The sequence below is a fragment of the Callionymus lyra genome, chromosome 7 (genome assembly GCF_982586985.1).
Source record: "Callionymus lyra chromosome 7, fCalLyr1.hap1.1, whole genome shotgun sequence".
Lineage (NCBI taxonomy): Eukaryota > Metazoa > Chordata > Actinopteri > Syngnathiformes > Callionymidae > Callionymus > Callionymus lyra.
In genome coordinates, this window is record NC_141824.1 from 6,167,355 (window position 1) to 6,181,827 (window position 14,473).

Sequence of the window (14,473 nt, forward strand, 5' to 3'; positions counted from 1 at the left end):
TTATTCATTAAATGACATTTGTTTCTTATAATATTAACTTTACTCCATGTTTTGTAATAATGTAGGAACTTACTTTGAAAGCTTTATGGTTCATGTGTTTGATATAAACATACATTTCATGTTGTGTGTTTAATAGTGATGTGTTGATAAAGGCAAATGAAACAGTGTCATGTTGTTTAGAGGTCAGTAGGTGGCGCCATCAGTTTAAAAATGATGTAATGTTTCATTAGAAAAATTGTTCAAAACAATGGAGAATAGTGCAGAGACCGCCATCTAGTGGAAAAATAATGACACTGCTTCATGAAGAATACTTACAAAGTATATTATTAATTGACATTTGTTTATTCTAATATTGACTTTACGACGTGTGTTTTTTAAATAATGTAGAAACCTAGTTTGAAAGTATTGTGGTGCATGTGTTTGATTTGTAAATACATTTCAAGTTGTGTATTTAACGTGAATCACACAGTATCATGTTTGTTCAACTAAAATAAAAAATCAACCATCACTATAATAGTTTGGTGTGAGGATGGAGTGTGATGTTGGTGCAGAGTTAAGTTAAATTAAGACTAAGTTAAATTTCTATAGTTCTTAACTTAAGAAATGTGTTTGTAAAGTGTTTGGTGTCACTAACCATGATGAAGAGTTGTGATATTCCTTCCTGAGTGTGAAGCAGACAGAGAATAATGATTGACTTCATATGTTCTCTGTCATTGATGATCCTTCTTTACTTCCTTGTGCAGTATTGAGAGGAATATGATCAGAGTGGTTGTTATGTTCAATACAATATATGAAAACATTTGTATCTATTAATCTACATCTCTACTGTCTCCTTGAGCAGATACATACAACTCTCCACTGGAGGTAGATGCTCTTGCTCATTCATTGTGGTCACTTTAATCTTTTCCACTACAGTGTTTCCTCCTCCTGCTCTTGAGGAGAGTGAGAGGTTTAAGGTTCATTTAGTGGCTCCAGCAAAAACAAGCCCTCATCTCTGTGACAGACTGCTTTGACCAGAAGAGTGGTGAAGGTCTGATGAAGCTTCATGAAGCAGTGTCATTATTTTCCACTAGATGGTGCTCTCTGCAATATTTTCCTTTGTTTTGAACAACTGTTTTAATTAAACATCATTTTTTTTCTTCTTTCGTTTAGACAGTATTTATATTCTTACACAATTGACACCAGAGAGTTTAGTCTGAATAATTTACTAGTTTACTGTAAATCTATTGAATTCCTAAAAAATCAGGCATCCTGGAGAAAAAAGTTCTGTTCATAAACAATGCATTTATTTATCTGATTAATTTCACAACAAAGTTATCAGCAAAAATATATCTCAACAACCATATCAGTAATAGTTGTACGTGTGTTTAAATATTCAGGTTTTTAACAAAATACAAACACATATCTCTACTAGTCTCACAAATCAATGAATCTGACAAATAAAAGTTTCTGCTTCTGTATCCTTTAAGCAGAAATGATGCCAAACTTGATGGTTTGTTAGAGCAAATGAATCCTAAAGCTTTAGTTAAGGATGAACTACTCTAATGGAAGTCTTCAGTGGTTCATGAGGCTTAATCTCACCATTACTGCTAAACTCATAGAAACGTTTGAAATTTAACCATCTTGTTATGAACCAACAACCACTCTGATCATATTCCTCTCAATACTGCACAAGGAAGTAAAGAAGGATCATCAATGACAGAGAACATATGAAGTGAATCATTATTCTCTGTCTGCTTCACACTCAGGAAGGAATATCACAACTCTTCATCATGGTTAGTGACACCAAACACTTTAGTAACACATTTCTTAAGTTAAGAACTATAGAAATGATCCCTGAAAGTATAGTCTTAACTTAACTCTGCACCAACATCACACTCCATCCTCACACCAAACTATTATAATGACGGTTGAATCATTGTTTTTTTTCATTTCACAGTTTATAAACAACATCTATACAAAAACAACAGGTTACCTATGTAACCTTGGTTCTACAAATGATTGTGACACTCTCTATAGGATGATTCTATGGATAACCTCTCTTGGCCCTGACTCTGAAAAAGAACAAAGCACTCACCACCTCTTTACATGTGACCTGCACTGAAACACACCAGCAATATATTCGTGCCTCTGACTTTCTTCACCGTCCTCAACTAGCAGACAAGTGGACACACTGGACAGAGTAGATGAAGATTCATCCACTCTGGACCAGAGTGAAGGGGTGGGTAGAAAGCCCAGAAGGAGACCACTCTGGTCCTCACAGTGCAGGTATGAACCTTCTAAAGAAAGAGGGTTCAAACATAGCATGACAGTTGCAATCCGTCTGATGGACAAACCAAACATGTCATCAGTACAATTAGCTGACACTGACGTGAGCAGCAGAAGCATCTTGAGGGACAAAATGTCCAAATGTCATCTGAGGCCAGAGTCTCAGTGGTCCATGAAGAAAACACTTCAGCAGTGGTAAGTAGTGATGGTCTGATGAAGCTTTATGAAGCAGTGTCATTATTTTCAGAGAACACTAGATGACGGTCTCTGCACTATTTTCTTTTTTTTCAAACTTAAGTTTTATTAGAATTTTCCACATTAAGGCAAACACACATACATCACAGAAAATAAAAAACCAACAACGCAAAAACACAAAACAAAAATAAAAAAATAAAAAAATAAAAATGGGGGTTGTTCATGTTTCTTACATGCATCTTTCAATATATAAAGTACACACTGATACAGTCCAAGTATTTCACAGGTGTCGTTGTTGTGTAAACAGAGTCCACTTTTTCCATTTTTCTATAAATTTGTCTTCTTGTGTCCTTATCCTGTGGGTTAAAAGTTCCATTTCAAAAACTCCTTTGACAATGTGAGTCCATTCTTCCACTGGTTTTCGTATTGTGCCATTTTTTGGTAATGGCCTTTTTAGCGGCTGCCACTAGTATTTTAAATAAATATTTGTCTTCCTTGTTTACAATGTTTGAATTTAAGCCCAGGTACAAAATTGAACATGCAGGTGGAATATTATAGCCCAAGATGTTTTCAACTGCTTCATGCACATCCTTCCAATATTTCCTGATTTTAGAGCAATACCAGAAAACATGAGCATCGACATTGACTTCGTTACAATCTCTCCAACACGACTGGTCCGATGACAGTTGTCTGCTTTTAATTTTTGGTGTAATGAAATATCTTATTACATTTTTCCAGCAGTGTTCCCTCCAGATACGAGAAGATGTCGTAGAATGCTGCGTCTTCCAAATATGTGACCATTCTTCTTGACTTATACTGATATGGAACTCTTTTTCACACTTTTCCTTTACATCATTTGTTGTCTTTCCCTTAGTTTCCATCATTTGCTTGTATAATGTTGAGACAATTTTACACTTCTTGCCGTTATAGGTTCCAATCAAAGTTTGGATTATACCATTTCTGTTTTCATTCATGTTTGGTTTAATTTGTTTGTCATAGAAATCCCGTAATTGTAAGAATCTAAAGTGGTCTCTGTTATTTAGAGAGTATATTTGTTTCAGTTCTTGGAAGCTCATCATTTTGCCATGTTTTGTGTCTGTGCATATTGCAGTTAAACCTGGATCCACTGCCTGAACTGTAAATCCAGATTATTTGGAGTGAAACTTTTATTGTATGCTATCCAACTGAATATTTTAATTTCATTTTCCAATTTGTGTTTTCTGACCACCTTGAACCACATTTCACGTGTGAATTGACTTATTGTATCTAATTGGTTACTATATTCCTTCATGGTTTTTCTGTCTCCAATTAGACTTCGAATTTCCTGATCTCTACATTTTTCTTCTAGATTTTTCCATTTTGCGTCAAAGTGTTGGTCACACCAACTTATAATTGGTCCTATCTGGGCCGCAAGATAGTATCCTCTCATGTTTGGTAAAGCCATCCCACCTCCCTCTTTACTAATCTGTAAGGTTTCAAATGTTACTCTCGGGTTTTGTCCATTCCATATAAATCTAGAGAACAATTTGTCCCACACTCTGAATAGAATCTCTGGTACCTCAACTGGTAATGCTTGAAACAGGTAAAGTAATCTAGGTAGGATGTTCATCTTGATTGTATCTATTCTTGAACTCAAATCCAGTGTAAGGGGACCCCACTTTTCTAGGTCAGTTTTAATTTCTTTATGTAGTTTGCTATAATTTTCTTCAGACAGTTTCTTGTATTGCTTGGTCAAGGTGACCCCTAGGTATGTTATTTTTTTGGCAAACCAATTTGTGTTTAATATTATTTTGAGATTCTCAGATGGAGTAAAATTCATTGCCATAATTTGCGTTTTTGCTCAATTTAATTTGTAGCCAGAACAGGAGCCAAATGCTTCCATGTGTTGTATTACTTTTGGAATACTAGTTTCTGGTTCTTGTAAATAACATATTATGTCATCTGCAAAAAGTCCAATAATTTGTTTTTCGTGATTCATTTCTATACCTTTAAGTTCCTTGTTTTGTCGGATTGCTTGGGCCAATGGTTCGATACAAATAGCAAAAAGAGTTGGTGAGAGGCAACAACCTTGTCTTGTAGATCTTTCTAAGGTAATAGGGTCTGATAGACTAGCATTTATTCTTATTCTTGCGGTCGGCTTTTGATTGAGCGATCTAATGCATCGTATTGCTTTACTATTTAGTCCAAATTTCTCTAGTACAAGATACAGGAATGACCAATTAACGCAATCAAACGCTTTTTCTGCATCAAAGCTTATGAGGACAGCTGAGATGTTGTTACGTTCCACATGATCTATTACATGCATAGTCCTCCTAATATTGTCATGCGTTTGACGGCCCTTGATAAATCCGGTCTGATCCTCATCAATTATCTCTGTCATGAATGTGCTGTATCTTTTTGCTATGATGGAAGTGTAAAGTTTATAATCTATGTTTAATAATGAGATCGGCCTGTCGTCTTCACACTTCTCACTGGTTTTCTTTTTTGGGATAACTGAGATGATAGCTTCGCTCCAAGACGGAGGAATCACACCCTGTTCAAGAGTGTAGTTAAATGATGTGTGTAGCATCGGGGTCAGCTGTTCATTGAATGTTTTATACCATTCAGACGGTAAACCGTCACTACCTGGTGATTTATTTGATTTGAACCTTCCAATTGCTCGCTCTATTTCCACTTTTGTTATCGGTGTTGTTAGGAGGTCATTTTGCTTTGTGCCGATGCATGGTAGATCTAGTGAGTTAAGAAAAGTTTTGATTTGACTTATGTCGGCAGAAGGTGGTTGTTTATACAAATTCTCATAATAATTTCTAAATTTAGTTTCTATTTCCTCTAAATCAAAAGTGGCTTCATTTGTTAAAGCATCTCTAATTTTATGAACGGAGCGGTCGATCTGCTGTTTTTTAAGTCTTCTTGCCAAAAGTCTCGTTCCTCTTGACCCCATCTCGTAATATGACTCTTTTAAATACCTAGTTCTTTTTTCTACTTCTGAATTTAATTGTCTTTTTATGTTATCCCTGGTTTCTTGTATCTTTGGAAGTAGAGTGGGGTCCTGGCTGTTTTTGTGTTGTCGTTCTAACCTTAGTCGTTTTTCTTTCTCGTCCTTATATGCTGCTTCTCTTGTTTTTTTCAGTAAAGAGCACTTTGCTATAATATTTCCCCGCATAACTGCTTTAAGAGCATCCCACACTATTGCAGGGTTAACCTCACCATTTTCCTTTTCTTTTTGATATGTGAAAATATCATTTTTGATTTCTTCAACTATTTTTTTCTTGTTCAGAATACCAATATTCAACCTCCACATTGTTTTTTTAACTCGTGATTTTAGTTTAATTTTGAATATTACTGGGCTGTGGTCAGATATATCCGCTTCTCCTATTACACACTGTTCTACTTTGTAAAAATCTTCTTGATTTAGAAAGAAATAGTCGATCCTTGCATAGCTTCCGTTAGGTGCAGAGTAGTGTGTGTAATCCCTGTTTTTTGGATGTAACCTTCTCCATAGATCCATCATACCGTAGTCTCTTAACATGTTTTTCATTGTTTTTGTAACATGGTTCATATTTCTTCTATTGTTGGATGGATCTAATGTACTGTTTAATACCACATTGAAGTCTCCTCCACAAATAAGTGTCCCATTCATTTCTGTTACAATATTGTCAAATACCTGTATATATATACACCAATTATTATCTTTTATATATACATATATATACTTTATATGTGTATATATAAAATATAATAATATAACAACAACAACACTTCATCAATGCTGAGGCATTATAGAGCCCTGCATGAGAGCTTGGAGACCAACGAGACAATTGAACCAACGTCAGGCAAGCTAGATGGCTTCTTTCAAATTCATTTATTTACTATACTACTGTTTGTTATTTATTTTATGTGGTCACTTACATGCAGCTTTTCTGTTTTAGGAAGCAAACTCTGGCATCGTTTAGATGCCACAGTACAGCAGACCAGGCCGAGGAATGAAACGGTTGATGCTACGGTGGCGGTGAAGACCTACCTCAACGAACACAATATTCCTAGAAACGAGGACCCCCTACAGTACTGGGCGAAATGTAAAAATATACACCCATCTCTCTTTCAGCTGGCCATGAAAATACTGTGTACCCCGGCTTCATCCGTCCCCTGCGAAAGGATTTTTTCCAAAGCCGGGGAAATAATCAGTAAAAAAAGAAACCGGCTAAAGCCCAGTACTGTGGGAAAATTGCTTTTTTAAATAAAAAGGAATAATTATTTTAAAAAAACAAGGTTGTCAAGCACATTTTTTAATATCAGAATCATTTGCGCACAAATATGCAATGCTCCCAATTGTCCACGTGATGGCATGGTCGTGCAAATGAAGCCTCACGAGGCTTTGCTCCAAAGATGAACTACTCGGCTGGGAGGCTTCGGTGCTTCATGAGGCTTCATCTCACCATCACTACCATAGGATGTTTATATTAAACTTTGACAGAACCAACAACCACTCTGATCATATTCCTCTCAATACTGCACAAGGAAGTAAAGAAGGATCATCAATGACAGAGAACATATGAAGTCAATCATTATTCTCTGTCTGCTTCACACTCAGGAAGGAATATCACAACTCTTCATCATGGTTAGTGACACCAAACACTTTACAAACACATTTCTTAAGTTAAGAACTATAGAAATGATTCCTGAAAGTATAGTCTTAACTTAACTCAGCACCAACATCACACTCCATCCTCACACCAAACCATTACAGTGACGATCCAAAGGTGACCTTTGTGTTGAAGGAATGGCTTCATAAAAATCATTGTAAGGACCTGGAGTCTCTTAGTCAGTCTCCAGATCTAAACCTCATAGATCACAGATGTCAAATAAGTCCAGAAAAGTGCTTGTTCTTTGTAGTGTAGTTCACAGAAATAAAGAATTTTTTACTCAAAATGATTCAATAAATGACATTTGTTTCTTATAATATTGACTTTACTCCATGTGTGTGCAAGCTTTATGGTTCATGTGTTTGATATAAACATACATTTCATGTTGTGTATTTAATAGTGATGTGTTGATGAAGCCAAATGAAACAGTGTCATGTTGTTTAGAGGTCAGTAGGTGGCGCCATCAGTTTAAAAATGATGTGATGTTTCATTAGAAAAATTGTTCAAAACAATGGAGAATAGTGCAGAGACCGCCATCTAGTGGAAAAATAATGACACTGCTTCATGAAGAATACTTACAAAGTATATTATTAATTAACATTTGTTTATTCTAATATTGACTTCACTACGTGGGTTTTTTAAATAATGTAGAAACCTAGTTTGAAAGTATTGTGGTGCATGATCTGATCCAGCCTTACACCCCAGCTCGGGCTCTGAGGTCTGTGGATCAGAATCTACTTATGGTTCCACGCACACGGCTCAGGACCAGAGGAGAGAAATCTTTTCAGGCTGTTGCTCCTAAGCTTTGGAACGATCTTCTCTCTCTTTGCGCTTGATGGATCTACTGATCTCCTTTAAGAAACATCTTAAGACGTTTCTATTTGTTCAGGCTTTTCCTTGAATTTCTCGAACTCCTGTGTTGTTCTCAGTATTATCTTGATCTTTAAAGTATGTACTGTTTTGAGTATTGTTTTGATTGTTTAAGCGCTTTGTGACCCTGGTCTCGAAAAGCGCTATATAAATAAATATTACTTACTTACTTACTATGTGTTTGATTTGTAAATACATTTCAAGTTGTGTATTTAATGTGAATCACACAGTATCATGTTTGTTCAACTAAAATAAAAAATCAACCATCACTGTAATGGTTTGGTGTGAGGATGGAGTGTGATGTTGGTGCAGAGTTAATTAAGACTATACTTTCAGGGATCATTTCTATAGTTCTTAACTTAAGAAATGTGTTTGTAAAGTGTTTGGTGTCACTAACCATGATGAAGAGTTGTGATATTCCTTCCTGAGTGTGAAGCAGACAGAGAATAATGATTGACTTCATATGTTCTCTGTCATTGATGATCCTTCTTTACTTCCTTGTGCAGTATTGAGAGGAATATGATCAGAGTGGTTGTGTTGTCAAAGATAAATTACACTTATCAGACAATAAAATAGTTTGAATGAAGGTTTATTCAACATGTAAATTAAAAGTGCTCACACTCATTTGTTTCAAGGTGAGATGAGACATCAAACTTTTCCATGCATTTGCTATTGGGTGTCAATCTTTCATTTGAAATAATGTCACAATATGTTTTGCATTTTTTTTAAATGAAATGTTATTTTTAAAATGTTTTGTATGTTTTATTTGTATCTGTATTGCAAAAACAAAGCAGGAGTCATTCATGATGAAGTGGAAAAAGCGAGCCATCTGCGGCGCCATCTAGATGTTACTAATGAAGTCCTGAGGTCGTCAGTCAACAAGATGTTTGCCAAGATTGTTCGATGGTCTGCTAGTGTTTAGTTTTAGTCCTCTTGACTCTTTTGTCTCAAAAAGGCACAAATCCACTTATTAATCCGATCAACAATTAAATTGATTATTGTTGTGGAAAATAATTTAAAAAAAGTTTTTTTACATTTGTTGTTAAAATGAATATTATTTTCAGTAAAATGACATTTGTATGTATTGTCTTCTAAAAAAGTAAAAAAAAAAATTGTAGAAAATTGAAAATATAATTTTACAGGAAAAAAAACTGAGATTTAATTATATTGTAAATGAAATTGTAATTTATTAACGTTTTGAACAGAACTCAAATCAGAAATAATATGCTTCAATTTTATTTTACTTTATTCCACATATTTAATTTAAAATATTTTAAAGCTTGACTAAAGTAACTTACGTTTTTTATTTAAACATGTTCATTATAGAATCATATTATTACTACTACATACATTAAAATACATAAATGACAATTTCCACTTTTGGCACAGTCTCGTTTCAAAATAATTATGTCAAATGTAGAAAAAAGAACCAACCTTAATATTATTCCACAACATCATTTATTATTTGTATTGACCATTAGTAATGTATTTATTCATAGTTTCAGTTTTCTTTGAAGAAATAAATAACAATTTCTACATTCATATAGTTTTATTTTGTTATTATATAACATTTTACAAACAAGTAGATCAATCGCATTTTTTAACACTAAAGTGTTTATATTAACAATATTTTATTGATCAATTGTGACAGGACAATATTTAACTTATCTGAAATGTAAACGCCTTTAAAAGAGTCGTTGAAGTTATAAATTCCAATATTAATCCAAGATTTCAAGTAAAATGGCATCTTGCTCGGACGGTACAAGCTTGACAACAGCGCCACCAAGCGGAGAGAGGAAGAAGAAAGAAAAAAGACGACCATTCTCCACTTTTCATGCACTTCTTTAATATATCAGTTTTCCATATTCACAACAAATACATTAAGCTCTTTCTCCGTATGATACAGCCTTAAATATTTGTACACGCAACTGTTTTTCTTTTGCCTATCAAAATGTCTCTTAAATTGAACATTTTATAATTTGTTACATTTGTAGTTTCCATGCCTTCTAGCAAACTTGACAGTATTTCCTTTGTACAACTATTTACAGGTGGAACGAAACAAAAGAGAAAACGTCATGATCATTTTCAATTGAAAGGTTTTTGTGTTTGTGTGCGAGTGTAGGGAGTTTAAGGTGCAGGCAACAGGTCGAGAGAGAGGGAATGTTCCAGAAGAGTTGGTGACTGGAGCAGAGCTCAAGAGATATACAAGTCAAAAAAAAAGATAGAATGAGGCCGATGTGCGTCTAGCCCTGCACAGGTAGATATCCCGGCTGATACTGATGTGTGGAGGAGGCGACCACTTTCTTTTCAACTCATGTCAGCTCGTGACAACTTGGCTGTGACTTATGAAACATGAGTGATATCAGTGAACACGACCCAGGCCAGCTTCTCCCCGTGAGTCCAGGATGAACATGTGACCCGACTTCATCCATATGTGTCTCCGACAAACCATTCATTTTTACATTGAATTGTTTTTGTGGATTTTTGCGACACTATGTCACGATGAGTTTCTTTCGAGAGGAACCTTTTGATTAGAGCTCCAATGTATTTGAAAACCTATTTAAATGTTACAAATATGTGATTAAAAATAATGTTTTAGGTGCTAAAGTTGAATAAAAAAACAAACACAGAAGGTGTCGGAGACGTTTCTGATTCACTTTGATGATTCATAATTCAACATTTCATTTCAAAGTCGACCGAATCATTGTCATCAATCCATCAAAATATGAATCACACATCTTAACAAACAAAGATCACTCATCATGAATGTGCGAAAGGTAAACTTGCGATGTTGCTCAACCGTAAACACAGTAGCCATGTCACGATACTTGGATATGAAAAACTTCACCGGAAGCAGCGTTCATGGATCAGCAGCCAAGAAAACCCTGAAAGGACGTGGATGTTATTTTCCTCATCTTGACTTGTCATCTGAATTCAATTGAAGGGAACTCTTGTTGTGTATGGTTTTGGGCGATGAATATCAGTGGACGACGCTAAGACAAGTGTAACTTTGAGGTGTAAACTTCAGCAGGATAAGAGCTGATCATGCAACAACCAGCAGCAGCCAATCATTGAAGTAAGTGACAACAAAAAGACCTTTTAAGAAGAGAATATCTTACTTTCTTTCTTCATGTACACACACTTTCATCTGTAAACCTTTTGCTGATATAAAAAAAAAAAAGTAAGACTTACTGTTGTTATCAACTGATTGTTTAAATGAGGGTAGAAAACATAGTTAGCATTCAGTCAGCTAAGTGCTAAGCTACGCTAAGCTAAGCTGAGAGAAAACAAGAGTGTAAAACTCCACACCAGAAGCAAAATATGTCGTAATGATGTTGCAAAGGGGGTCAAGGTAGACGTGTACGATGGACGACCACCTCTCTGTCCGTGTTTGAACACCTCTCATCAAGCTAGCAGTTGTTTTAGCTCTCATTGCTGTAGGAATGTTCACCCTCCCTTTTAAAAAAACAAGAGCCTCCTCCGGTTCATCATCGGCTCTTCGTCTCGGGACTCATGTTCCGATCAAAAAGGCTTCAATGCATTTTCTACAAAGTGCAAAGTACACAAGCGTCCAAAAGAAAGACTTGTTAGCTTAGATTCTGAAAGATTAGCTCATAAAACAAACAAAAAAGTCACTTTAAATATGTAGGTATCTGCAGGCCTGCCTGTACAGAAAAAAAGGCAAAAATAAAACAACAGGTGGATTCTAATCAGGACACATGCCGGGATGAGCAACGTAAAGAAGTGTGGACGATAGAGAATGTTTCAGTGAGTAGCAGAGTGCAATATTAAAGCCATGTGATCCAAGAGAAGCTTTTCTCGTCACATGAAGTTAAAGGAGGCGAAGCAGGACTCGTCAGTGCCACATTTTGTGCTGCACAGAACCTTCTCTTGAAAAGGCAAAACACAAATTGAAAGATGAAGGAGATTCAAGTCATAGTTACAGGGTGAACCCCCCTCGCCGGGTCTCAGGACATCCGCCTCCGACAGACGCCGTCGTCATCGCCGTGCAGGCTCTGTCCTGAGTCGGCCTCAGTGCAGTGGAGATGACCGACCTTCGACCTGGCCCGGGGAAGAACCATCCCAAAACCTCTTTTCTGCCGTCTCCCGTGTCCTTCTTCAGCGGAGCGCTCCAGTCCTCCTCACAGCCTCGACCACCGGTCCTGTGTCTGAGTGTGCTGGGCGGTGTTCGGTGGACGGACTCCTCCAGCAGGTGGTCAGAGGGAGGAACACATTCTGCTAATATTCACTTGTTGGTGATGAATGGATCCACCGAAGGGACTTTTGAGAGGTGAAGAAGAAGGAGGGATGAACTGGTGTGAAACAGCACACATTACTTAAACGCCGAAAACTCCCCTGGGAAGGTAAAAAACAAAGGAGACAGAATTTTAGTGATGGATTGACGAGCATATGTCAGCAGTTATTCAGCTGGTTCTTGAAATAACCCAATAGACATTTTGAATTCTCAGGTTTGGACAAAACTTCTGAGATTCAAGGAAAACTGAAGTGAACATGTAACATTCTGTCGTAAGCTTGGGACAAGAGACAGAGGACACCCTGGACAGATCTCAACTTCTATACATTTAAACCATCACACGGATATCAAATCATAAACACTTCAATAATCCGCCATTAAGTGACGCTAACCTGCTGTTGACCAATGGCGTTTGTGTTTCTGTCATGTGACGTGTGACTTACCTCCACAACTTTATTGACACCACAATAGAACAATTTAATTTGCAAGAGTGTTTATTTATTTTTTAATTTAATAATATTTTAAACCTTGTATAATTACAATTAAGTGCAGCATCGTAGTATATCTCCATGAGGTGCATTATTATGGAGCCTCACATTTTGACCTTATTTTGAGCAGCATAAATCATAAATAAAGCTTTAAAGGAACTCTGTCGATTTATGAGAAAATGTATGTTATTCAAGTTTGCCTTATAGTCCCAAAAATATGGTACACTAGTTTATGTGAGTCATTTGTTAACTTTAATTTAGTTCCTGAAATGGGTCTACAAGAATAAATCATTTTGGTCTGATAATTACTGTAAGGGCTTTGCTGTGATGGGATTAGGAGGTTTATTAAACGGATACAGAACAGTGGTTATATAGGGCAACTGCAAGTAACTAGTTACACATGCCTCGACTGCGTAGAAAGAATAGTGTGGTATCTAGAGACTAGGGGTGTCGATGTTTGCAGACACGCCTACAGTAAGAATCAGTTACGAACATGCTTCTCTGAACTGTGGGAGGAAAGTCGAGTGCAGAGACGCAAATAAAACCTACCATAGCCACCGGCCTGTATTGGGGTCTTGGGTGACGCGCAGGCATACAAGCTGAAGTCCTCCGTCTGGAAACCAGCTCTGTTTAACGACGGCTCCGAGGCGCTGCGGTGGATTTTGGGGAGCGAGCGAGCCAGCAGCTCGATGGACGCCAGGATCTCAAAAGAACAATGAGACTCACAATAAGTCTTACTTCCTTGAACTCCTTAAGGAGCTACTTTCTGTCTATTGTGACATGGTCAACATCACTTTCAAAAATACTGATATAGCTTGAACAAGTGTGTGATCCCACCTGGGGGAAAAGGGGGCGCTCTTCTCTCTTCTTCTTCAGGCAGTCGGCCATCAGCCTCTTCATGACCTTGGGACAGTTGCTGCGCACCTTGCTGAGGTCCGGCGACAGGTAACCTCGACCCACCATGAATATTATCTGCAGCAGAAACCGTTTCATTACATCTTTGAGAGGACTCTGCTTTATTATAGAAAAAGACTGGAGTGTGACGAACAAACATCTGACCTGGTCTCGGTTGTTGATGTTGGAGTAGGGCAGAGCTCCGGACATGAGCTCATACAGCACGATGCCGAAGGCGTAGACGTCGGACTGGAAGCTGTAGGGATTCTTGTCCTGCAGTCTGATGACCTCAGGAGCCTGAAAGAGCAGTCCTGTCAGGAGGGAGTTCAGGTGAGTCGCGAGGGGCAGCTTCACACTCACCATCCACAGGATAGACCCAGACAGCTGCTCAAACTGGTGTGAGCCGCTCCAGCGGGACTTCACTGTGGCCAGACCGAAGTCACCGATCTTTACCGTCAGGTCCTCGTGGAGGAAAATATCTGGAGGAGAAGTCGTCAAGGACACTTCCTGGGAAGAATGCTCTTCATTTCTGGAAAAAAGATATTCTTACAATTGTAATTATTTTGTTAGACGTTTGATAAACCAAAGATCAATGGTTGTCTTATCCACAATCAAAATGGGACACCTGTCACTCAAGGAGCTAATGAGTGATAGGAATAACACGAGTTTCAATGCTTTTGATTTTTCTTTTAAAGTAGTTTCATGTAACTTTCAATAACTCCAGACTGGTTGATCTCTCTTAGGATACTGTTGCTCTTCAGATCCCGGTGGATGATTGATTTGGCGTGAAGATAACTGTTCAGGAAAAAACACAAAGCAACATAAGCGAGAAGCACAAACAACAACAAACAAGTGTAGCG

The 14,473-nt window shown here is 37.1% G+C and overlaps 1 protein-coding gene and 4 non-coding genes across 5 annotated transcripts in view; 2 read left to right on the forward strand and 3 right to left on the reverse strand.

Annotated features, from left to right (window-relative positions):
• The first annotated feature begins 560 nt into the window (after positions 1-560).
• Positions 561-770, forward strand: LOC148074852 (small nucleolar RNA U3). The gene has a single exon (XR_015712019.1). It is a non-coding gene; the product is annotated as a small nucleolar RNA U3 (small nucleolar RNA).
• An 869-nt stretch (positions 771-1,639) lies between these two features.
• On the reverse strand, positions 1,640-1,852 carry LOC148074853 (small nucleolar RNA U3). The gene has a single exon (XR_015712045.1). It is a non-coding gene; the product is annotated as a small nucleolar RNA U3 (small nucleolar RNA).
• A 5,093-nt stretch (positions 1,853-6,945) lies between these two features.
• Positions 6,946-7,158, reverse strand: LOC148074854 (small nucleolar RNA U3). The gene has a single exon (XR_015711976.1). It is a non-coding gene; the product is annotated as a small nucleolar RNA U3 (small nucleolar RNA).
• Positions 7,159-8,296: 1,138 nt separating this feature from the next.
• Positions 8,297-8,509, forward strand: LOC148074855 (small nucleolar RNA U3). Its single transcript, XR_015711960.1, has one exon. It is a non-coding gene; the product is annotated as a small nucleolar RNA U3 (small nucleolar RNA).
• Positions 8,510-9,969: 1,460 nt separating this feature from the next.
• Positions 9,970-14,473, reverse strand: part of LOC148074856 (serine/threonine-protein kinase B-raf-like) — a 55,074-nt gene continuing 50,570 nt past the window's right edge. The window contains exons 11-16 of the mRNA XM_087796137.1: positions 14,362-14,408; positions 13,974-14,092; positions 13,779-13,910; positions 13,557-13,691; positions 13,269-13,422; positions 9,970-12,332 (exon numbers count right to left, since the gene is read on the reverse strand). Coding sequence (XP_087652263.1) covers positions 12,310-12,332; positions 13,269-13,422; positions 13,557-13,691; positions 13,779-13,910; positions 13,974-14,092; positions 14,362-14,408 — 610 coding nt within the window. The 3' untranslated portion in view covers positions 9,970-12,309. The remainder of the gene's footprint in view (positions 12,333-13,268; positions 13,423-13,556; positions 13,692-13,778; positions 13,911-13,973; positions 14,093-14,361; positions 14,409-14,473) is intronic.